General features: G+C 36.8%; 1 protein-coding gene across 5 annotated transcripts; it reads right to left on the bottom strand.

The window, feature by feature from the left end:
* Window positions 1–984: 984 nt before the first annotated feature.
* UBE2D3 (ubiquitin conjugating enzyme E2 D3) lies at window positions 985–26235 on the bottom strand. Of its 5 annotated transcripts, none has more exons than XM_080915739.1 (9): window positions 26172–26235; window positions 24761–24916; window positions 12823–12886; window positions 12696–12727; window positions 7971–8048; window positions 7102–7207; window positions 4241–4334; window positions 3734–3783; window positions 985–2309 (listed from the first exon to the last, which is right to left on the bottom strand). In XM_080915739.1, exons 2-8 carry the CDS (start codon window positions 24782–24784, stop codon window positions 3735–3737), a joined length of 447 nt encoding a protein of 148 aa, XP_080771865.1. In that variant the 5' UTR covers window positions 24785–24916; window positions 26172–26235; the 3' UTR covers window positions 985–2309; window position 3734. The 5 variants fall into 5 exon arrangements, with proteins under 5 accessions (XP_080771865.1, XP_080771864.1, XP_080771863.1 ...); XM_080915738.1 differs by lacking the exon at window positions 26172–26235 and adding an exon at window positions 25961–26100; XM_080915737.1 differs by lacking the exon at window positions 26172–26235 and adding an exon at window positions 25827–25967.
* Window positions 26236–26334: the final 99 nt, after the last annotated feature.

Genomic DNA, 26334 nt, shown 5'->3' with positions numbered 1-26334 from the left:
TTTTCCAGGTACTCTGTTCTCTTAAACCTGGAGAAGCCTCTATGGCTTATTCCCTTAGAAGCGAAATATGAAATGTTGTATAAAGTATCAAGTCAAAAGATAAAAGAGAACTGGACATACCCATTAATTCTGACAATCAATGGTTTAAGGAAGTCAGCTCTGTAAATACCAAAGATGGTGGTTGGGAGCAATTTGAAAGCCAACCAGAGATCTACTGCTTTATAAAAACGTTTGTCATATCTGGCTTTCAAGACACAGGTCTAATAAAACGGTTTTGAGTACACATCTCAAAGTATTTAAGAGTCAAAGAATACTGTTCTTAACCTTGTGGGAACACTTGATTGGAACCCAAAAAGTTTTAAGTAGTGTGACATTTATCCAGAAGAACCCACAATTTAAGCAAAAGGTAAAATGGGTGTGAGGAGAAACTCATTGGAAAAATTGTATAGCTGAATTGGTGTTTTCCAATGTAAATACTTATTACAGAATGCCAGAATATCTTCAGAAGGCATGCACTTCACTTCCAGTTTAGAGAAGAACTTTAACAAATCATGTCCAAATTACATATTTAAATGTTTATAAAAATTAAGCTTTTACATTTATTTCTAGCTTTCCACATATGTATGCAGACAAGGAATAAGATTGCACGTAAATATAAGCAGTGCAAAAATACGTTAGTGGACATCACATGTGCTAGAAATCAAATACAAGACTAAGAAAGAAAGCAATAGATAAATGAAAGCTAGAAAAAGGTGAAAACTACTGAAGAATGGTAATGCCCTTATTACTACAAAAGATCTAGTGGCACAGATAGCACTTGTCAAACAAACAATCCAATAGCATTGACTTTTTTTATTCATTCATGTTAAGTCACCCGAAATGATGTAGCATTTAAATGCTCATTAATGTAAATGGCTGAACAAACCCTTCAATGGACAGTCAACATCCCACAGTTAAGTCACTTCAACACAGCCTCATGACAACTCCCACACCAAAACAGTACTTTATTTTGTAAATTTTGACCCATTATTACTCCCAAGTTATATATATATATATATCTTTTTCAGCTGTTAAGTGTACAAGATGAAGAAAATTTTAGTTAGAGGGGGATGCACCTGGAAAATAAATTTCTTAAACTCCATATACACGTTTCAAAACTGCTGAATCCCAAGTTCATTTATGAACTCTAGGGCTGCCAGAATCATGTGCAGCGTATTAAAGCTACACTATTTGAATAGCTTATTAATTCTGCATAAATCAGGTCAAGCAATGTGTCAACCTGTAACAGACTGTGCACTTTAACTGAACATGGCAATATATTCACTCTTTTGAACTTTACATCATCATTTGATGTCAAACAATGAAGCAAATCCCAACAGTATATACAAAAACAGCTTTGCATTTATACAAAGGATTGTTTCCCATACTGATTAATCCAGGCAGCTAACTCATTGGTTTATGCAACTTTATTGAAGAAAAATAAATCAATTACTAGGAGAGCTATTAGTTGATCACTCATCCATTGACAACTCGCATCATTTATTCAGTGCTATATTAAACAGTATTGGAAGATAGATTAACTAATAGCTCCAAGCCTCCTAACAATTTAAATGAAAATTACAAAATGTTTTGAGACCCTATTTTGGAATACAAAGGGTGTTTGACTTCCAATTTCCATTCTCTGTAGAACAAGAACAGGTCATTCCTTTATTGACATGCATAAAATACATCACATTTTCTGTTCTGCTGATGCTATAATTCAATACCAATTCTCCAGCCACATTAGTTATGAGCATAAAGTATATCATGTAACCTCAAATCTCTAACAGTGGAAGGTTAGACAAGAGTGGATGCTGCTAGAATAATGCTTCCTTCGCTGTGACAGCTGAGCATCCACCACCCCCCTCAGATGGCTTCTTCAGCATGTTAGAGCAGTGAGGACTGGTTTAGTCTCATAACCAAGTTAGAGTGAAGACATTGGCCACATAATACACATGCTCCAGTTTTAAAAAAATTTCTGAATCTTGGGCAACTGTTCTCTTGTAACTACTTTACAGTTTCTAAAAGCAGTTATTGTCCAAAGCTGGAAGAACTTAAGTCTTCTCAGATGAGCATGTGAATGAATGGAGGGAGGTAAACAAAAAATAAAATTAAAAAAGATGAGGTCTGATAGGGGAGCAGCCGGATAAGAAAATCAAAAAAGGAACAGTAATTTAAAGTTTATTCCAGCTATAATGCAGGTTATTCTGACTTTAAGGTAGCATCACATGGCATACTTCTGAGTCCATTCCCGAGATATTCTGTTGTACCTAAAAACAAACAAATAAGCTATTTAAAAAATAAAATTAAAATAAAGATTAGTATCATAAAGGCAAGAAATTCTATTTTACCTGTGGATTCATTTTACAACACCTGTAACAGCTATGGTTAGAATAAAAAGTCAACAAGGGATAGAAATAGCAACATTGGCATTCAAAGCAGTGGAGAAATGAGAGCCATGGAAATGTTATCTTAAACACAAGTGGTGCCGAGACTGAGAGGCTTAACAAAGACCTTCACTAAGGTAGTATTCTATCAAAGCTTTCAAGGTGATCGCACATGCTGACAGATTTTTACATTAAAAAGAAAAATCCTACTGTACAGTTTGATACTGTCTGAATAGTATGTATATACATGTTATATAAATACAAACATTGGACAATGGTAGAACTATGCATACACTGTTACTGAAAATTAAATCAAAAACTTAGAGATCAAGAAGTTAGTTAAGTATTGAGAGAAAATGCCTTAAACTTAGGTAGAAGAGTAATACATTAGAAAAAAATTTTTAAAAAGTAATTTTAAAGGAATGGGCTTTATTATAAATAAAAGTTTTGTAGCAGTGATTGCTACTACTAATCCTCAGAAACCTGCTTAAGAATGGGAATTTCTAGGACTACAACCACATTTTTTGTTGAAAAAGACCAACAAATAATTCATCCGTAACACAGGTTATTACTGAGGAAAAAACACCAGTACTGATGAATACCATCCTCACCGCACCCCGCCCTACTACAGCACACTATTATACAGGACACCTCACCCGAACCAAAGAAGTGCAATACTTAAAAAGTACATAACAGGGGAAAACTTAGAAGGAATAATACCACTAGTTACATCTCATACCAAGTAATAGAGTTCAACTACTTGAAACAGCTCAACATAAAAAAAAAAAAAAACACTACTAATTCAGAATTATGGCATTTAGAAAACCCTCTTCAAACAACCAGCATTTTAAAACAAACTTGTTTTGGTTTAGCATACAAAGAGCCACAAAATACAGCTAACAATAATGCATGCTTGTCAGTCAGTAACTGAACATTTAGTTTGTGAGGTTTAAGTGTTTCCCTTTATTACTACTACCTTCCTGGTAAAAACCTGAGTAAAACCACCACATTCCATATTGTATTGACACAAAATATTTAAATTTAAACATCATGGTAATTTAATGAAGGATAAAGATACTCTTACACTTCTACTTCTTACTAAAGCTATATAGCTGCTTTGCCATGCAAGAATCCCAAGCAGTAGTGAAGTCTGAGTATAACTTTCAAAACAGATCAAGCAGTAAGTAGTTTTCAGAAAACTGCCATACCTTGTTACCTTTGGGTGGTTAGTGCAGTGCTTTAAAGCATGCGGCACTCAAGTGCTGGCAGTACCATAAATAAGCGCACCAGAGTGCAGATCCTCTTACCCTACAACATAGCGTATTTCTCTGTCCACTCTCTTGCTAACCTATTGTACCTAATTGAATAAGCACACTTAGCATTAATTAAACATATGAAAGTTAAATGGTTAAGCTGAACAAAAAGATGTATCAAATATTTGATAGATTTATACCAACATTTTTACATTAGTATTTTTCTTACTTTCTTGGAGAAAAACACACTCAAGTTTATTTCCCCAAACTGAATAATTAAGCAAGGTTTCAACACATTAGAAAACAAACATTTCAAAGGAGCTACTCACTGTCATAGATGTTGTGATCATTTATTTGGCAGGGTCTCATTAGGTAGTCTAGACTAGCTTTAAAACCACTAATGCTGCAGCCTCAGCCATTTTGCTGGCCCTTACTGCTTTTAACTATGTTTTAGTAACTAGCTTATCAGAAACAAAGAAGTACTGTCACAAATTTTAGCAGAAATAAGTTCAACTCATTCAATAAATTTTATAGTCATTCATTAAACAATTGCATACTTACTTATCTCTGTCTGTTTTATAGATCCGTGCAATCTCTGGCACTAGGGGGTCATCTGGGTTTGGATCACATAGCAGTGAACAAATGGATAAAAGAACTACAAGGGGGAAAAATTCAATTTCAGGTGTTTGAATAAGCAAATGGTAGAACTTAAAAATGTACTCTAGACCTCATAATTTTATTACTCTGCATTATCTCCATAGAGTTCTTCAGAAATAAGTTTCTATAATAGTATTAGAAATAAAAGCTTTGAGGGCACCAAAGTCAGTAATGATTCAGTCAAATGAAGTTTTTAAGGTAGTAGTCAAATGACATCCTATCAGTTTGGTTCTTAAAAAGAGGGGAAACCTATGCAAGGCATGAGGATTTAAGGATTTACTTTCAGGGGATACAAAAGTCTAGTACTATAACAGTAACAGAGTCAAGGCTTAGAAAATATAATCACTGAAACCACATAAGGAAAAAACAGAAAGAGACCTAGCATTTTTTGCTCTATCTTAGAAAAGGTTTCTCAAAAACAAAACAAAACAAAACCCTGAGACCTGCTTTATTTCCTTGACTCAGAAGTGAAAACCATTGTCCCTAGAGTACAAACGACAGTGTTTCTGTAGTACAGGGTGAAGCTTCAGTTCTAACTCTGACTCTGGCCTGTTCTATATACAGACTTAGAAAATGCCAAGCATTGTACAATACAAATTTTTTGAATGCCCGTTGCACACTCTAGGCGCCTATATCAACAAAACCCAACAGCATAAAATGAAAATTAAGTGTCATAGCTGCAAACACAATGTCAAATTTAAATGAGTTGGCTAAGTATAAGTGTATAATACAGTAACTAAGAAAAGGTCAGTGTTTGACTTGCCAACTAAAAAACTGTCAAAAAGCAAGTTAACTTTTAAGAACAAAACCTCCATCAATTCAGTCTGCATCTGTAGAAATACAATTCAGAATTAAGAGTACATCACAGTAGGGGGTGGGAAACGGGAACCTGGCATTTAGATTATGAAAGATATGAAAAAAGATTAAAAACCTGGGCTGGAGAGATGGCTCAGGGGTTAAGAGCACTGACTGCTCTTCCAGAGGTCCTGAGTTCAAATCCCAGCAACCACATGGTGGCTCACAACCATCTGCAATAAGATCTGATACCCTCTTCTGGGGTGTCTGAAAACAGCTACAGTATACTTATATATAAATAAATATTAAAAAAAGACTAAAAACCCAAAGAGTTAAAAAATTAGTCACAGAACTGTAAACTGTAAAGATAATAAAAATTGAAAAATACTGCCAAATCCATGTAAAGATTCAAAAGCATATTTAACAAGCATATGGAGAAAGGCCTGTGTGGTGTGATGCCTGTAAACAGAACATACTTACTTCACTCTGTATTTACCAAACTCATAAAACATTTTGCTAAAAAAGCTGACAACCATTCCAAGTTTTAAAAATATTGCATTACAGGATTGAACCTGAAAATAGTTAACACATCAAATACCCCTAAGATTATAATCACTAGCATTAAAAACATGACTCTAAGCACCCAAACCTATAAATTAAAGGCAATCTCATCCTTAAAATGTCTTGTGTATCATTTAATTTGCAGAGTGGAATGCCAAAAAACACTTGTCATTCAGAATCCAGAAGGGAACAAGGAAGTACTTTCTCCATCTGGGATATACCTAGAGATCTACAATGTAGTAGGCATTAACAGACTAAAGCACAAGATCACTCTTTATATTAACAATCTTTCCCCAAATTTCCCATTTATTCCACAATTATTAGACACAGAACTATAATAGTTAACACCCAACTAAAGACAGGTTCAAAAAACAGATACAGAAAATCTACACCAGATGTTTGTTAGAGTAGAAAGCTGTAAAGATTTAAACAGTGTATATACCAATGCCTGGCTATATTTTCCTATTCACGCTAAAAAGATGGCCCAACAGTTACTGCATTTTGGTTTCCCAATTCCCACTCTTGATGCCCTCACAACTGCATGTTTAACTACAGCTCCTGGGGATCTGGCATTCTCTTCTGGACTCTAAGACATCTGCATTCATTTGCACATTACCATCCACAATAGTTTGGAACCAAAAGAACAGTTTATTAAAATTAATTTTGGGGCTGAGGCAATAGTCCAGTAGGTAAGAGCTCAGGCTACACAAAGACCAGAGTTCAAATTCCACCATTCATGTAAAATAGCTGGGAACAGCTAGCTATGTATACTCGTACCCTACCATTGGTGGGTAGAGACAGGCAGACAATAGAGTTACTGCGAACTTCTGGTCTAATGACAGAACCTATCCAAATGAAATAAAAGTAGAAAAGAGGTAGACACCTCTGGCTTCTGTATGCACCAGATACACACTAAAAATAAAATTTGTCATTATGTAAAAAAAATTTACTAGGCAAATGCCCTACCAACATAATTTTAACTCTTGAAAAGAAATTCCTTTAAAATTTATTTTTACTGATGAAGTAACAACCATCCCAAACACCCAAACCCACTAACTTTTTTTTTTTTTTTAAGATCCCAACTCGGCCTCAGATTCACTAAGCAACCAAGGATCATCTTGACTTCAGATCTTCTTGCCCTACTTCCAGAAGTGCTATTGTTTAGGCATGTGTCACACCTGATTTATAGAGCACTGGGGTATGTGTGTGGAATGGGAGAGGATTAAACAGTGGGCTTGCTTTGTGCATGCTGGGCAAGCATGTTATACTGAGCTATATCCCCAATCTTGCAAGCAGCTTTCAATTAAAATGTTGACTTAACAAAAATGTTTGTTATCCAAGCAGAAGTCTAAAGCCCCATTAGAAAGTCAGAGTAACTGAAAACTATTACACGGAAACTATCAGTTTACCTTTAGAAATAGTTAAAGCAGGAGACCACTGTGATCTTAGAATATCGAGACAAATGCTGCCATTACTGTTAATATTTGGATGATAAATTCTTGTTGTAAATGCAACCTAAAAAGCAAACAACATGACACAACCTTTAAATGGCATTTACAAATAAAAACAAGTACCCTGTACTTTAAAAAAGCAAGGCTTAAAATACTCTTACCAGTGGTTGTAATGAGAGAATATAAGGGGACAGGAGAATGTGATCAAAGCAATTTTAACAAAATCAATTTTAGGTAATAAAAGCCAATTTTAAAAAGCCAACATCAGCCTCAGGGGGGAAAATGTCATTAACTTAGCTCTGAAAGTTTACTCTAATAGTATAGCTTAACTATCAAAAGAAACTATTGCACTGTACTTTTAACATGACTAAAAATGGTTAGAAAAAACAGCATAATTTAATGCACATTATTCTCTAGTTAGTTATATACCATGAATTTGAACTAGTAGTTGAGAAAAAAAAAAAAAAAAATCAAGGACTATACACTCTGAACTACTCTACTACTTTATTCTACAAAATACCAGGACCAAAAGTGTTGTTGCATTATGGATCCAGCGATTTAGCTTTTAACTCTAGTCTCGTAAGTGCATTAATTAAGCAAGTGGAACATTTGGTAACACAGAAGTTGAATCTCTTACTAGATTCCAACACTCAACATAGGCATAGAAATACTTGAGCCCTCCAATTTCATTTCTCTATGTATTACTTATTTTTATTCAACACACACAAGGCTTAAGCCTCAATTATACAGAAACCTAAATTTTTATGAACATTCTATTCTTCTAAAACAATCCATAAACTAACAAAATTTGAAAGGACAATACTTGCCTTAGGTGGTTTGAAGGGGTAGTCTGTAGGAAAGTGAATTGTCAAAAAGAATACACCACCTTGATATGGGCTGTCATTCTGTGAAGAGAAAAACAGGCTTAATATGTCAAGATAATTCCTTAAAAAAAGATGGCTAAACTGATAAACGCACTTGCTACACAAGAGCTCCACCCCCAGAACCCATGTAAAAGATGGCAGGAAAGAACTGACTTCAGTGTTGTTCTGTGAATTCTATTCACATCATAATGTGAACATACCCAAACCCACAAAATGAGTACCTATTTCAAGTAATAAAAGTACCTTCAAGAGGCAGAACATATCTGACAAAGGTTACTTTTCAATTGGCACATTAAAATTCTTTCATAAAACCATAAAAGTTTTCTTCTAAACGTAACACAATGTATCATACCCTTTTGAAAGTCAACAGAAAGCAAAGTTACTAGTGTTCTTTTGTCCACAAAGTATTTAACTATGCTAATACAAAGAGTTGAAACTACTTTGTGAGTTTTAATGAAAACAAAAACAGACACCATTATTTCCATTCTATGCAATAAAATGGACCAAAAGATATAGCCCATTACAGTGTACAAATGGTAAATTGTAAACTGGAGTTTTGCCTCTGAAGTTCACAAGAATTTATCTAGAGATATTCTAAAATTTATTTAGAATAAATTTTCAATTCCCAGTAAGCACATGGTGACTCACAACCATCTGTCATGGAATCCTATCCCCTCCTCTGGTGTCTGAAGAGAGTGACATACATAAAATAAATAAATCTTTTTAAAAAATTAAAAATACACAGGACTGAGCAAAACATACAACTCAGACAAGGAAAAACTACTTGAATCCTACAATTTTAGTTTTTCCCTCTTTAGGTGTATGGGGAGGGGGTCTAAGTACTAAATGGATGAAGTGCCTGCAAAGGCCAGGAAAGGGCAATAGAGACCCCTGGAATAGAGTTAATAGTGGTTGTGATGGGAATCAAGCTTCAACCATTCCTCTAGAAGAGCAGCCAGTGCTCTTATAATCAGTAATTCATCCCTCCTTTGAGGCCCCAAGACCTGTCTTTTTTTTGCTTTGCTTTTATTGTACTGGGGGCTCAACATTAGGCTATGTCCATGCTATGTAGGCACAGTCACTATGCCCATACATTAAAACAATTTGTTTTCTTGGTCAAGATCTTGCTACCCCAGGCTCGTCAGGCATATGCCATTAGTGCTCTCTGCAAAATGCTCATAAAAAGGACAAATTCCACCTAACACTGTCAACACATAAAAACTACATTGGGGTGAAGGTGGGGGGTAGAGGTACCAAAATGTGACCTGAGTTTGAGATGAATATATTTATTATATATATTTAAGTTTTCATTTCTAAGTTTCCCACAACCACACGTTAATTCAAGAACTTCTGGATAACAATTTATAGGGCTGGTGGTTTAGATGGCTCAGCTGGTAAAGGCTGCATTGCTAATATACCAGTTGACCTGAGTTCAAAGATTCCACATGGAAAGTAATGGTTCAAAGGGAGAGGTTATCTGACTTTCACATAGGCATCATGGCACATCCATACTCACACACATAAATAAAAATTCATCAAAAATATCCACTGAAATTTATAGGCAAAGCAAAAAAAAAAAAAAAAAAAAAAAAAAAAACCCAACAACACTTAAAGGGTAAAATCTCAAGACACTAAAATCCCACCTTATTAAGACCAAACCCCAAAGGGAACAAAAATAATGGATATTTTGAGCAAAATTTGATTGTCATCAAAATTTTAAATCTTAGATTTTAATAGATTTAGAACCTCTATCTTAGTTTTGTTACTATTGGCTTTGGTTCCCTCAAGTATTTGTTCTCTATGGCATTCAATAATTTTGCATATGTTTACAGATCCCTTCTCATTATCCTCCGACCCCTCATGTTTTAGTTTCCATGTTCTATACTGTCTATTTACTTCTGGGCACATTTTCAATCCTACTAAATATACTTGTCTACTTGAGATGCATTCAAATCTCAAACTTCTGCGTCAATCCCATTCTTCCCAAAGCATAAGAGAAAACAGAAAATAGGGGTCTCATTCTTGATTCTTTTATCTTCATTTAATTCACAGTCCTAAAGAACTCAGATTGTTAGGCATAGTAGCTTCTTATGCCTGTCATCTAGGCATTTTGAAGCTGAGGCAAGAGAGTTGCTATGAGTTTGAAGGCAGCTTGAGGTATATCAGGTTGCCCAGCCTTGGTTACATAGTAAAGTGAAGTCTGTCTACAAACACAAACCTTAATTTCTTCAGCTAGCTGTTTTTTTGGCCATTGCTATTTAGCTTTAAAAAAGAAAGTTTCACACATCGAATTAACTGTGATAGTATGAAATAACAAAAATGTGAAGTTGGATCAATAACCCTTATAAACTGATAGTTTCATCTTACATTTCCTCACTTATAGTTGATTATCCTCTATTTACTACTAACAATAATATATAAAGCCACAGACTAAGGAGAAAGTTATTGTTTCCAAATCTTTTCTGTTAACTACCTTTCAAATTAAAGCTAACCACATGAGAGACAAGTAACTTATTTCTGATGACATAAAGCATTAATGGAACAGTTTATAATGCAATGACCCTCCTTTCCCACATTTAAATTAGATAACTAACACTTTTACTATTATTTACCAACTCTGTAGTTCCAATTTCTTCAGAAATAAAAAACCAGCGCATGCCACAGTAACTTCAGGTATTTGTATGAATGTCCAACTGATTCAGAGGCATTTAAGTATAACTTAATTAAAATTCATTCAAGTTTCCCCTTTACTGAAATCTAAAGAAAAATTAAAACAAACCAGGAACCTCTACACACAACCTGACCTAAGACAGTACACTCCAAAAAAAAAAAAAACATTTTCTTACTATCCAGATGTAATGGACATTTTGCAACTTATGTGATGTCATCACTGCCCCACTGTTTTAGTTCACAACTGCATTTCACAAAGACATGCTTATAAGCCAAAGCATGAGTTCTTTTTGTTACTATAGTTAAAATGTATAAATGAAATGGGCACAGTACAGTATACAACAGGTATATAAAGCCACTAAAAAGGAGACATTAGCTGTTGTCCCATTCCTAAGTCATTATGTCTGTGCAGTGAACACCTAATTAGAGGGGCAAGTTTTTAAGCAGCACATTAAAAAATGTCAAATAGTCTCAGTATACAAGTCAACACTTAACTGTTAATATATTCAACTGTGACTAAAACAAGGCACCATCAAATCAAGACTAAAAACAAAGACCCATGGCCTTTGTGGTTAAAGATAAATAAACCAATACCAGCCTGCTATGATGATTTGAATTTTAGTCTACTTTTAATTCTAACATTTCAATTACTCTTGAACTGCTGTGAGAGTCATTGAGTTCCTCCTACTATGCAGTTTATTGCTTGAGTACCTTACACTCTAATATGTCAATTACCAACTTCCAATATTAAAGCTCCAGAAGGCTGAAAGAGACCTTTATCCTCACCACACACAGCAGATGCTTGCTTTCATTGAGCTAGAAAATGACTAAGGTCATTAAAAACCAGGCAAGGTGACTCATGTTTGTTAATTCTAGCTTTCAGGTTCCTGAGGTGGGAGGGGAGCTGAAAAATGAGGCCACCCTGGATTACAGCATTACAATTTTGTATAAAACAAAAACATACCAAGTAAGCCAGTAACTAAAAAAAAAAAAAAAAAAAAAAAAAAAAAAAAAAAATCAAGAAATCTGAATGTTCAATCTTGAAATATGGGTAATCAAAAGGCTGAGGAAAGAATTCAAGACAAACCCAAAACTGTTGTCCCAAGGAAGGTTAATCCAGGGCGTCTGAAATGATCTCCATTAAGGAAGGGTACTTGCCACTAAGTCTGACAACAAGTTCAATCCCTATGACCTACATGGAAGTATAAAGCTGACTTTTCCAAGTGATCACCTGATCTGTGTGCACATGCACAATAAAACACACTGCATTTTTTTTTTTAAAGTCAATTTAAACCTGGAAAATATTTGTTGATCTAACCCATCTAGGTCAAACTCTTCCAAAAATATTTTCTTTTCCTAATGACTATTTTTTCCTTCCCAGACATTATTTACATTATGCCCCCCCAAACTTATTAAAGATATACACATAACTTACAGATCCTAAAAACACCCTCTAAAGCCTTTTTTTTTTTTTTAATAGTCTTACTCAAGGATGTTTTAGATCAGTCTAATTCTCTGAAATTCTTAGATGGTTATTCATAATCCAAAATATTCAGTTATCCAGCATACAGTTTATTTACCCAGGAGAGAAAGGAATTTTAATACATTCAAAATATCAAGTTCTACCTAAATAGATCAAAATTTTGTACAAATCTCTAGGTCTATAAAAAGAATTTACCAAAAGCACATGATTATTGTAGACTCATTCTTGGCAGTTTTGATGCTTTGAGAAAACCCACAGTAGAGTCCTTCCTTCCACAGAAGCTCATTAATTGCTTTTCACTGCCCTTCAGAAAACTAAGACTGAGGCAAAACAAGGAATTTTGTGGATGCAGAGATGGTACCCAAGATATCAGAGATACCCATTTAAAGAACATTTCATAAATACAGTAACTATATATTAATGCTAACGACTAAAATTGCTGATAAAGAGAATGCTGGATTTCCAATGAAAAGCAAAACTAAAAAAAAAAAAAAAAAAAAAAAGAGAATACTTACAGGTCCCATAATTGTGGCTTGCCAATGAAACACTAGAAAGAGGAGGGAGAACAAAACGAAAACTTCATTATCCCAAAAACATACAATCTTCTGAAGTTTGTCATTAAAAAGAAACTAAGTTACTTACTGTCATCTCCAACTGGACCTGCAGAACATTGTGCTGGAGGGTCACGGGCCAAATCACTAAGTTCCTAAACCAGACAGAAAATGGTCAGTTATGTAATCTAAAATTTATAAAAAGATATGCAATTAAATAACAAACTTTTAAAATCCCATTTTTAGGGGCATAAAAACCACTGTAATGAGGACAATATATGCCTGAGGGAAGAAAAAAACATAAGTAATCGTAAATCCAGCTCCTGAAATACAGAAAGATGCTATGCATCACTTGTTTAGCAGACACACACTGAAACAATCACCTGCGCACACATTTGTGTTTGTACAGTTATTTTTTAACCCTATTTTTACTCAACATATTTTTACCATATAAAAGATGATCTCTGAACAAAATAAAGTAGTAGCAATAAAGCTAATAAACAAAATTGGGAAGAAAATTGATTTAAGACAGACTAGGGAACATTTACACCTAAGACGATATATAGTTTCTTATCCCTTTGCCTCTGCTTCCCAAGTGCTGGAATTATAGGTGTATGCTATTACTCCCACTCATGCCCCTTGATTGAAAAAAGCAATTATACAACTTAAAGTCTCATTTATGGCCTGCACCATTAAAAAAAAAACAAAAACTTATGCTTCAGTAAATTCAAATTTCTAAAATGACCACTAGGCTCTGTTTGCCTATTAAATCCCTACATACTTTACCTATCATAATTCATGGTCAAGTTTAGGCCTCCTCCCATTTAAGGTATTTATTAAACTAAATTTACTGAATTAAATATGCCAGAACCAACAGGCACAATAGTTAATCCTAGCACTCAGGAGGCAGAATCAGGCAGATGTGTGAGGCCAGCCTGGAACACATAAGAGAGTGTCTCACAAAGCTCAGTGTCAGAATGGGATTAGAGGACCTTTACTTTGCATACTTAGTAGATGCTGCCCTGCCTGGTTTCATCTACTAAAAAGCACATGCAGTTAACAGAATTTTCTAATATATGATTAACTCTTAAGACTGGCAAACCTCATTTCCTAATCCTTTTCACACAAACAGCCCCCTACTACATACAAAGCCCAATGATACAGAGGAGAGCCTTACTAGTCAACCTTATCCTCCAATCTATGTGAAATTTACTTTCCTATTTTTGTTGGCTGCATGGTTTGTACCAACCAGGTATGCTATGGCAATAGCCTCAAGACTAAGAATTTAGAAATGATGTGTAAGGCATGACAGCACAATAATCTTTTATCTCTTTATTATACAATTTTTATAATACTAGTGGTTCTACTGTCTCTTCTTGCAGTTTACCATGAGCTTTATTTTCATCCCAAACACACACCATTTAAGAGTATGAAAAAAAAAACTTATTTGTTTCTGTGCATGTATGTGTATCTGCATGAGTTGATGTATATATACCACAGTCAGCTAGGCCTCTAAAGCACGAGGGCAATAGATTCTCTGAAATGGCATTAACAGGCTGTTGTGAGACAACTGATATGGGGGCTGGCAATGGATCCTAGGCCTTGTCTAAGTGCTCTTAACAACAAAGCCATCTCTAGTGACCAACAATATTCTTTTAAATGAAGCAATTTCAGAAGCACCTTTAAACTGTTGTGATCTATATTATATCCCAACAAAAATGTGAAAGAGCTAGAGATGGCTCAGCAGTAAAGAGGACTGACTGGCTGTTGTGGAGGACTCAGGTTCAGTTCCAGCACGTGACACCCTCTTCTGGTCTCTGTGTGCATGTGTGATGTACACACACACACACACACACTAAACAGAATATCCACAAGCAATACTGTTTGTCGCCTCAGAGTTTCAGAAGCTTACATGCAAAGTGACAAAGATTCATACTGACATGGAATTGAGTTCTCTAAAATTTTTTTTTTAATTTCCTTCAGTCTATTACAAATCTTTAAAAACAGCCAATCAACCGGTACAAAAAAAGTTAAATTTAGTTAACATCTGGGCTTAGCAGGCAAGTAGGTAGATCTCACTCAGTTGAGTTAATCAAGGATATGAAAGTCTTGGTTGGGGAGGACATCCCAAGACTAGGATTGGTTGGCATTTAATGATAAAATCAGAGAGAATGTACTCTGAAATAACCAACATTAAGAAGAGATTGGGTACCCTCAAAGTGACTAAAGAACTTCAAGAAAAAAAAAAAAAGCAGCAACTGAACTTTAATGCTAGTACCAATTAAGTAAACTTGACCATTAAATACTGTAAGAATGAAACATGTATTGCTCAGGAACTACGCTAACAAGTCAACTCAACAAGACAAAATCATCCTTATATACTTTTGCCATTCTGCTTCTGAAACATAGGGCCAGCTGCTTATATAGTAATCAAAAGCAAAAGATCCCTTAATCTATAATCTTAAAACCCTTTCATGCACTTTGCCATGAACATATATGCCATACTATTCAACATATTCAATAGGATAAAATTCACCTTAAACATTTAAACCTCTGATTAGTTTTAATAAAATGTTGCATTGGTGGAAAATATTAGAGGCTACAGAGGTGGCCTAGTAGTTCCTAGCACTCACCACCAGGCAGCTCATAACTAACTCCAGATACGGGGAACCTAATGCCCTTTTCTGGCCTTGGAAGGCAAGGTGCTCACGTACTCAACCTAAAACCTTAAAAAGAAAACACACACACACTAGGTAAAAATAATGTTAATTACCTCAAACAAGTGAGTTATTTTATAGAAATATTTGAGACAAGAAATGTCTCAGCCTTCATATATACATAATTTTGAAACAACTGTATATAAGCAGAAGAAATTGTGAGGCCTAAGTCTAAGCACAGAATTCAGGTGTTATTTTGTAAATACCAGCTATACCAAAGACACTTGCTGGGTTTACAACCTATAACTTAAGGTGTGTTCTCCCTAAGTTGAGAATTTTGCACGGGCTTTTTTCAAGTATTCAACCTCCTTTTAAGAACTGAACTTTGTCATTTTTAAATTGGTTAACTGTTTAGTATTAAGCAAATAACTTTTTAAAATGAATCATATTTCAAGCTGGGTATAGTGGTGCATGCCTTTAATCCCCAGGAAAAGCAAGCAATCTCTGTAAATGAATCTGAGTTTGAGGCCAGCCTGGTTTATAAAAAATGAGTCCTAGACTGTCAGGGCAACATAATAGAAAGACCCTGTATCTCAAACAAAAAGTTAACAAGTCTCATAGAAAAAGCTCATCAGTCCCAGGAAAACCCAAACTTTTATTACTGCCAATTACAGCAAACTATTACCTCTATTAAATACTCACTGTTCAAGACTCAAGGTGGTAAGAAACAAAATTTGTATACTACCTCCAAAACCCTATGCCCCTATCCCATAAAATAACGACCTGAATGTTCAAATATTTAAATCTTACCTGTGCAATACAAATGGCAAAAGCCATTTAAAAGTAAGGCTGGGAATATGTGCTTTTTTCTAATGTTATCAGTTTAAATTTTAAACTACCTAACCTAGTTACTTCCTATCTTGTTTCCTCAATTCTAAAACAGCATTATCTTTTTAAATGTGAAGTTTGAGAGAAAAAAAAAAAAGACTCAAAACACTATGACAAAATAGCAGGCATACAACATACTTGAAAAACCATCCATCTTGAAGCCAAGGCTCGATAAAGATTCTTAATTCATTTTTTCACCAAACAAAAATCAAAACTGCTTCATAAATATGCCAAATAAAACAGCCCTAGCTCATTTAAATCTCCAGACAGGATCTTTGTTAAGCAGTCTAAAGCATCTTTTTAGAAATTCATATTTTGAAGTAAGTGTTAAAATGTTTTAGATGTAAATGACATTTTAAATAGGAAACAGCTTGGTTGGTTGGTGAGGAGGACCTGAATTACCTACCACTCCTGTGGTGGTAATCCTAGCATTAAGATAGGAAAAATATTTCTAAAACTTGCTGGTCAGCCCATCTAACCTAAGCAATGAGATCCAAGTTCCACTTGGATGAAGACTTGGGTCAAAATATAAGAGGAAGAGAGAAGAGAATACACACTGTTGACTTCTGGTCTCTTAAGAAGCCCACATACACATGTAAACTCATACAAAAAAATTGTTGGCTTATCCAATAAACAATTTAAAAATTCTTATAAGATGCCAGAAAATTGTAAAACTAACTATAATACATCAAGATACTATCTGATAGCTAGTATAAGAAAACTAGTTTTCTACATGCTATTTGTGAATCAGTAAGCCTTTAAATGTAGCATTGCCAGCCAGGAGCACCATTCCTTTAGAATTTCAGAAGGCTCAGCCTTTTATTTCCTTAACTTCAGGCTTTTTGTTACTTAAATCATTTTCTTTCCCTTTCAAATAATTTCTAAATGCCAAATTTTCATGACCAAAACATCTCTGCAGCAATAATCCAATATTTAAAGTCAGTTAAGTTCATATACTAAAATCTCAAACTTTAGGCTGAGAGTTTTAATAACAAAGGAAAGCAACAGTATATCCCTAATTCTATCATTTGGTAGGCAAAAGACCAAAGAATTATGCTCATTTATTGGGATATATGCCTCAAAATTAAATGGGGAAATGCTATTTTAATCCCACTATTTCTTGTGTTTTATATGGTACCCACCAATCATAATCAGATCATGCTTTTGAGATAATAGTGGCATTTGAATTCTTAGGGTATCGATGAGTAATTAAGCAGGCATTTATCAAACTAGTAAGAGAAAGCTAGGTATTAAATAGAAAAACCCAGGTGATGGTAGGGATTGACAAAGTACACACAGCTTAGAAATTTTCCTAGATCAAGCACTAATATAGTTTAATATATTAGATCAGTTAAGAAAAAGTTTTGATTAGGACTTTTAAGAGCCCCTAAGCATATACCAAAAGTAAGGAGTTACTGGAGTTTTAAGCATGATAAACTGAATTTGTTGAAATACACTAAAGTATACTACCAAAGGTGATAATCTACATCATGTCTATCAGTGTGATCTACGAATATATTTAATGCAGTGATACAGAGAACTTCAAAAAGATGTACTTACAAATAATTAAGATTATAGCTATTTACTAGACAGATACTGGAAGCAGAGTCAAAGTCTTCAAGAACAGACCGCCACCTCTCCAGTACCAATCTTAAGTGAAAAATTAACTGAAAAAATGATCTGTTTCACACACAGAACATCCAGGTGTGTTCTTGGCCAATTATTATATAGACCAATGAAATCAGAAGCAGTTGTCTGGCAGATATTAATAATTGCTAGAGGTTCTGCCACCTCTTAGGAGTGTAAAATAACCTGTAAGAAACTGTACTACCTATTTGGAAAGAATTCTTTCCCTGACTGTGCTTCTTTTGAAACTTGGCAATCATGTGGTTTAACAGGGAGAAACTAAGCCCATTTCCTACTGGCAAGCTAGAGACCTAAGAAGCCAAGGAGGCCATCCTACCCTTTACCAATCCAGACCAGATCCTAAAAGCTCTCACATGGTTTAATTCACTTCATTAGGTTAAAACCTCACAAAAGTCACTTAGTTCTGCAATTAACACCACATATCTGATCTATTTCTTGAACAACTTCTGCTTACATTGTACAAAACTTTGTTTCTGTATACTAAAGGAAACAATCAGTAGCTAGATTACTGAAAAGAGCATCAGGTATACCCATTATATTCTTAAAAGATTTTTATTTTAATGTGCATGAATTTTTGTCTAAATGCACATGCATACATGTTTGCCCTAGGCAACCAAGAAGAGAAAGTTAGATGCCCAAGAACTAAGCTATAGTTGTGAGCTGCAATGTGGGTACTGGAAATGAATAATCCTGGTTCTCTATAGAAAGCAGCAAGTGCCCCGAACTGCTGAGCTTTCTAACCCCCAATTTCTTGTTCAAAAAAATTTTTTTTGAGGTATTTCTAAGAGAAAGCTCATAAGAGTTTAAAAGGATCCTTACTCCAACCATTATGGGGAGGAGAATTTTTGACAGTTCATTGTTGAAAATAGGAAATGGCTGACAGCAAGACCTACACCTATACACAATATTGTGGTTTTTTGCACTCTTATTATCTCAGTATCTTAGATGGTGATGGGTTGTTCTATCAGTAAGATAACCAACCCAAAACTGACCAAATTATTAAAAACATTCAAAAACCTAAAGAAAAAAAACTGAAAAAAAATGTGATCTGTGTATTTAGAACACTTAGTAAATAGAAATATAAGATTTGTGAATAATGAAGCTGTACGATTACATTAAGCCTCATGTTAAGAGTCCATGTCTCTATCATGGCTTATCTCAGACCTATGAACTTATTTTCAATGGCAAACATTACTTATGTCATATCAGCATAGCCAAAAGAAAAGCACTTATTAAGGCAAAGACTCTTATTAGTAACTCCGTAATTAAGGCCTAACTTCACAAACCTATTCAACTTTGTAAAGTTTGGCTATAACTCGAAAGGCCTATCAAATTTTAATTCATTACAACAAAGCCAATTTCAGATCACAGTACATTACTACTGATCCACCCTGTTCTAGTTTCAGTTGTTCCAATCTGGCAACTTATATTTCAGCATATAACTAATAAAAGGTAATAAATTTTTTCTCAGAATCTTTACCATTTTTCAAAGTTAACTTCCTGTATTTTACTTAAGAGTCCACTTTTCAAGAAGTAAACTTGTTGACTTAGAATCAAGACTGCCCTTGCTGTGCACCTAGTCTGATTAACACTACTTAAGACAAGAGGCAGCAATTAAAAACCAACAAACAAAAAAAACCAAAACAAAAACCCAAACCTCTAGAAAATGCTGAGATTAAAAATTACCCTCAGCTGCCCATTGCAACTGCATTACCAACTGAATTTCTTTCAATTCAAATTCAAAGAATTGATAGTTATTTATATTGATATTAATTACATCTCAGAAATTGATTTCTGAGAAGTCTCAGAAATGTGTGGTTGCTAGCAATGAATTCCAGAAGATACTTGGCAATAACATTCTGATCTGAACAAACTTTACAGAACTGTAGACATAAAGATTCAAAAGGAATTATTTTGCTGGCATAGTCTAGACAGGAGGATGAAGTTTGAGCAAGTCCAGAAAAAGACCCCACTCCAAGAAGCCAAATGCAAACCACAACTCACCCCCCTCCAACCCAGTTTGTTTGTAACCTTTCAGAGGAAACCATAGCTTCTTTTACTCTACAGGTTAAAAGATGTACAATATGCTGCCTTACATCACTGACAAGGCATTAGCTTCCTGTTTAGTTCTAATTATAGGTGAGACAAGTAATGTTTATTAGAGAAGGTTCTAAGAATGGCCTGAGTGAATAATACCTTTCTTTGGATCATCCTTGAAGTCACTTAACATTCAAAACTAGGCCTGGTGACGTGCAAATTTAGCCCTACTGAAGTTCTATCTCAGATAAATCTTTTTGTGAGTGGTTTTAGAATAGACCAAGAAGAAAGCGTTAATCCATGAAAGCAAGTCAGGCATTTAGCAGATATGAAAAACAAAAACTTAGCAGCTGTCTATTTGTAGTTAATATTCATTTGTTAGGATTACTGTGTATAAGCATTTCCATCCTATAACATCTAAACAAGAAATACTAAGTCACACTTGAGAGAACTCAAAGAACTTTAGGACAAATGTAGCTACGAAGAATTATCTAAAAGGTCCCCAGATGATAAATTCACATGTCTAAACAAGGTATAAAATATAAACTTTTGCCCATCTCTACCCTACATTAACAAGCTTGAGGATAATTTGTTGTTTTGTGTTCAAGACAGGATATAACTACGTTCTCAAAGTAACCTCCAATTTATATTGCCATACCTTAGTCCCCAGAGTGTTGCAGGCATATACCACCCTCTACTTACCCCAAGGAGTTTTAAGAATACAGTATTATAAGGTAGACTGGCTATACAGTAAGATTAAATGCGCTCATTAACACTAGTGAAATTTTAACTAAGATCATGATAGCAAGCTCGAAAAACTATCTCAATACAGGGTAACAAACACATACTAAAGCAGAGACTTGATTTTTTATACAACTATAACTCTAGTGAAATACTGATGAAGTTAACCCTGAAGAAGTTTCTTGTTTTTTGAGACAGAGCTTTTCTGTTGTCCTGGAACTCACTACTCTGTAGACCAGGCTAGCATTGAATTTACAGAGATATGTATGTCTCTGTCACCCTGGGATCAAAGGTGTGCACCACTACCCAACTCCACCAGAAGTTTCTAAGCACAAGTTCAGAATCCCCTAATGAACAATTTCAGAGTTATGCCTGTTTCTAGAGATGATTTATAAGACCAAACATTGTTGTAATCCTTAAAAACCCTAGAATCTTCTGAAGTAAAAATGTAGCAATGCCAAAAACCTACCTAAGCAGCAGTACAAGAAATTTCTATTATGAACCACAAAGCAGCTGGGTTTGGTGGCACATTCCTGTAATCCAAGATGGGAGGCAGAATCGCTCTAAATTCAAGGCCAATGCTTTTGACTATATAGTCAAAACCCACCTCAAAAAAGTGCAAAAATAAATTAAACCAACAGATAAATAAAAGCGTATCAGGAAGAATACAACTTGCCAGTCCTGTAATCCTCCTTTTCCAGGCTGAGAAGGATGAGACAGGGGTTCCAAGGCCAGCTTTTATGTGACACTCTGCCTCAAGATTTAATCTGAACCTTTACCTCATCAACCTTACTGCTGATGAGAGGGCTCATAGTTTGTAAAGGTACTTGTCCAGATGTCAGTCTGAGCTCAATCTCCAGAAGCCTGTAAAAGTAGGGATCTGACTACAGATGTCCTCTGAACTCCACAACCATGCAAAGTGCTCCTGGCCAACCAATAGCGCCCCCTTCATGAACCCAATAAAGAAAAATCCTTTTGAGAATTGATTTGAATTCAAATCAAGGAAGCAACAAGTAAAATTTGACAATACAGTTATACAAGTAGCTTCCACCAATGCTATGAAGGTTAAGTATTCAACTTAACCTTTCTGTGCACAACACTGGATTTGACACAGCAGATAAGCATGGTGAGGAAAGAAGGACAGTGTGCCACAACTGCTTTTATCAAGCTCAAAACTGGGATCACTGGACGATCGCAGCCCTTGCTCACCTAAGTATTCTTTACAGTAGAAATAAACCTTGGGGACCAATTAACAACAAAGTCAGAACCACAGGAAAAGCCTATTAGCTTACAAATCTTGAAATACTTATTTTACTTTAAAAAGATTCCAGCCCTTAACAGCAGTTTCTAGCCCTTAAACTACCCAAGAATTATATTCCATTTGTCTGCATTTATAAGCTAGTTGTAACATTAAAATGAGCCTTATATTTATATATGAGGTAGAAGACAGCATATTTCAGAAAGAACTAAAAAAATAGAAAACCCACATTCATTTAGTAGAAATTTTAATGGTCCAAAATACAGGGTTTTTTCTCCCCCCTTTTTGGAGATATTTAGAAACCTATTACTAGTGTGTGACTGATCAAAAGTCAACTTCTGTTACATTCAGGGACTATTTCATGTGGTCGACTTGAGGCCTATTACACACTAGAGCCTATGCTAGCACTCAACTATCACAGAAACCCTAAGAATTGGCATACAGTTAGAATGACTCGGAATTTGAAGGCCTGGGTTCTAATCCCAACTTGGCTACATCATCAACACCTGGATGTCTTTTATAAATAAAAACCACCTAGAGTTATGAAACATTACAAATACTTTAAGATAAATCATTTTACTTTGTAGCAGTAATTTTCTTAAAGCTCCAAAAACAGATGTGAAATTCAGCTGCTAAAATACCCACTTAATAACGGCACCATACTACATTTTGGTCCAAAACAATACATGTATGGTTATTTGGGCAGTTAAGAAATAGTCAAGCAAACACACAAAAGAAAAATAAAAATGTAAGAAAAAATATCAACTTATACCGGTTATCACCAAAGCTCAGTGTTAAATATAAGCATTTTACACTAATGGCTTGTTATTTGTTAATATTTGTTTAGGGGGAACTGGAATAAATTCTAAACAGGGAACAATACAAAAAACTTCATGACAGTAGTTAATTAGCCCCTTATCTTTAGGGAAATGTCTTAAAAAACCTGATATGCTGGAATATTCTACAGATTGAATCAGTCATTTGGCATATAAAGTTTTTGAAAATAAAAAATTTACCTCTGTACTATCAATACTTAATCCTTTAAACTTGTAAAAATCTTGTTTTCTCTTGCCATCCCACAATCTAGAAAAATTCCTGGTATAGATTAGGCAAATGGATAAACTTGCTTAGAGCCTGATTCTAGCTCATGTTTTTTACTACAAATGTTTACACTTAACCATTAAAATCATTAAAATGGGGCCAGAACAGCTGGGTATCACCTGTAAAAGAAAAAAAATCAATAAGATCTCCCTTTAAAATGTTGCTTCACACTTACACGAAACTATGGATCTGAAATTTGATTAGCAATGAATGTTATAGTTTCTGAATTAATTATGCTGCAAAGCAGAATAATAATGCATTTCTAATGTATTCAAACTCTTGAATACTAAGATTTTCTTCTCTTTGCATTATACAGTTAAGAGTGTTTTGTATAAAACCACAATTAATACCCAGCAATGTCCTAAGAATTCAGGATTCAACATCAATATATTCAGGTAAGACTTAACTTTCTTTAAACTATAGCTTTTCTAAACAAACTGATCAATTTATACATATTAACTATAAAGTAGTATTAAATCTTACCATAATCTAAGTCTTTTCCTTTCCACAGAACTCTTTAAAACTGCTAGGTCAAAAGTTTCTAATACCAAACCTTCCCATTTTGCCTTTTCTATTAAGACTGAGTTTATTCCACAACATTTTTTTCCAGTTAGCTGTAAATACTCCACCCTCTCGATTGTGAAAGAACTAAATACAACACACGAGTGTACACACACAGATCTGATACACAGAAACAGTCCGAGAGTTTGAATTTAGGTTAAGTCTCAGGGGCAGAGAGGTTCTAAGAGCTCCCTACAACCGGATAAAAAGTGTTTAACACTTCACAGAGACCATTATCTTATATTGTTAGAAAAGGAGATGCCGGGAAGAACCAGAGTCAATTAAAGCAGCGGCCATCTTAAAGTGCAGGATAGAAGTTATAACGAGCAAGAAAATGGGACAAAAACCACCGGAGAGATGGTTCCACTCACATTGTATTTCCGAAAAAAAATCCTAGTTCTTTCCAAATTAATTTGACAACTTATCAAACTACATTGAATTGCTCCAACAAGCCTCCTTAAGGAAGGATTCTAAGCAAAATCATCAGGCCTCCATCCAGTTTCCTTGCCAAACACTCCCACCCCAATATCTTTCAGAAAGCTTGTACATTGGTTCCCGGTGCCTCAGATAAATAGCTTCGGGTGAAAGCAGCGACCACATAACACAGGAAGTGGCAACAGTGTCGGTCCACCTCCTCCCAACCCCACTTACTCTTCTTGTGTAACTGCCCAGATTTGGTTAAGCTTCTAAACAGACTTCGTCACATTTTAGCAAATTGAGGTATGTTTGTCATACCCAACTCTCAACCAAGTTTGGAACAAAACGTTTTTCATCTGTTACATTTCTTTCTTTTGAATGCCTATAGACGTAGTAGATAAAATAAGTTTTAAGAACCAAGAACAGGAAGCAGTACCATGACATCTGCCGAGGGCTTGTACACAATTCTACTTCCCAAACCTGACTCTTAGGCAAAAAAACAGACTAAAAGCTACACTACTCACTCATCCATACTTGCAGATTCTAATTAAACTAACATTTCGCTTGCCCAAACTATTCCATTCCCTATCTTAAAAAGCTCATTTCAAAACCTGCCTTCCCTTAACCGAAGAATGGGCATCATCAAAATTGTATCCAATACCCCATGATCCTCTCTGGGCCCCGAGCCTCCTTTCTTCCCGTGTTTAGTCCCAACAATTTACCTTATTAATCCGTTTCAGCGCCATAGTCTGTGCTTTTCGCCGGGCTCCTCACTATCCCTATGTGTACTCAAAGGTCCGGCCAAAACTCTTGGATTATCCCGGCGGCAGGGAAGGATTGTCTCTTCTTCTCACACCGGCTCTGCCAGACACAGGCGCCTTTTGCAAAAACGGAGCAGATCAGCCACTCGCCAAGGCCTCGGAGAAACCCTGCTGATTCCAGAACCCCGAAAACCGTCGCGATCCGGGCAGGATGGGGTGGCAGAGCCACCAGCTACTTATATCCGCGCTTCGCCCAGAGAGGGCGAGGGTGACGGGAAGAGCCGAGAGGTGGTTACAAGTTTAACTTCCCGGCCTCTTGAAAGGAAGAACCCCGGGTGGGAGAGGAAGAGGCGGAGGAGAAAGGGGTGGGTGCGGGGCAGGGTCCAGAGCCGGGCAGAGGAGGAGCCCGGGCCTAGTCGGCGCTAGGCCGGCGTCACTAGGGCAAAGAAAGGCAAGGGGGAGGGGAGCGGGAGGCTCCGGACCGACGCCGGGCTCCTTTCGGTTTCCGCTCCAAGGGTCGGCAAGCCAGCAGAAGGCAAGGGACTCGTGTGTGCTGCTGTGCCCACAGCTAGAGCTGTTCTGGGTCGCCCCTGACACCACCGTACTCTCCGCCTCACAGCGCGCTCCTGCGTGCGCGCGCCTAGCCACCTCTCCACGCGCCCGGCGGCCGCGGAGCTCCGGCGCGAGGACGCGCCCATGCCCCCTCCCCCTTCGGCCGGGCCCCGGCTTCACCGGCCTCCCCACCCTACCCCACCCAGCCCCGAGGGCTGCCCACTCGGGCCGCCCACAGCCCCGGGCGCCGCGTCGGCCCCGGCCCGTCTCCCTCCCCTTTCCCTTAGCTGTCCACACCCACGCGTACAGAGGGCCGGGGCCTCCCTCGAGCTGCGGCCTCGGCCTCCTCCCCGCGCGGCAGCTGGTGCCTCCCCGGCCCTACGGGGCTCACGCGCACGGCACAGCCACAAGATGTCCGCTCTGACGGAACTACAGCCAGCTGCCACGCTCCGCCCCTCCCCCCCTGCCTATTCACCGCCGCGTATCCGTCCGCCAACGCCGCCGTCGCGAGCGCAGGGCGAGCTGAGGGCTGAAGGGGAGCGGTTTGCCTCCCTCGTCCAGGCCGAGTGGACGCGCCACCCTCTTGCGGTCTCCCTGTCGGAACAGCACCTTGTTACTAAACCGATCGGAGGTCGGACCGTGAGGGCGGGGGACGGAGGCGGGTCATGGGCTGAGGGGGAGGGTAGACGAGTGGCGGAAACCCTTAGACTCAGAGAAGCATCGAGAACCGGAAGAAGACCTTAGGAGGAAGGTAATGGAAACGGCAGCTGCGCGGTTGAGGCCCCACGCCCCTCCCTACAGTGGCCCCCCGTTTCCTCACTTGGGATGGAAGCGGCGGATCTCGCGAGAACCTCGTGGCTGGCTTACCGGCGCTCCGGTCTGCAATGACTTAAGGGCAGTTTTGTGCTCTCTTCCTGGCTTGGGACCCGCCCCTAAATCCGCAAGTTATCGCGAGATGCACAGGCAATACCCACCCCCCCCAC

This window comes from Micromys minutus (assembly GCF_963924665.1).
Source record: "Micromys minutus genome assembly, chromosome: 4".
In the NCBI taxonomy this organism is placed as follows: Eukaryota; Metazoa; Chordata; class Mammalia; order Rodentia; family Muridae; genus Micromys; species Micromys minutus.
The sequence above is the reverse complement of the archived record's forward strand: the minus strand, read 5'-3'. Positions and strand labels throughout refer to the sequence as shown.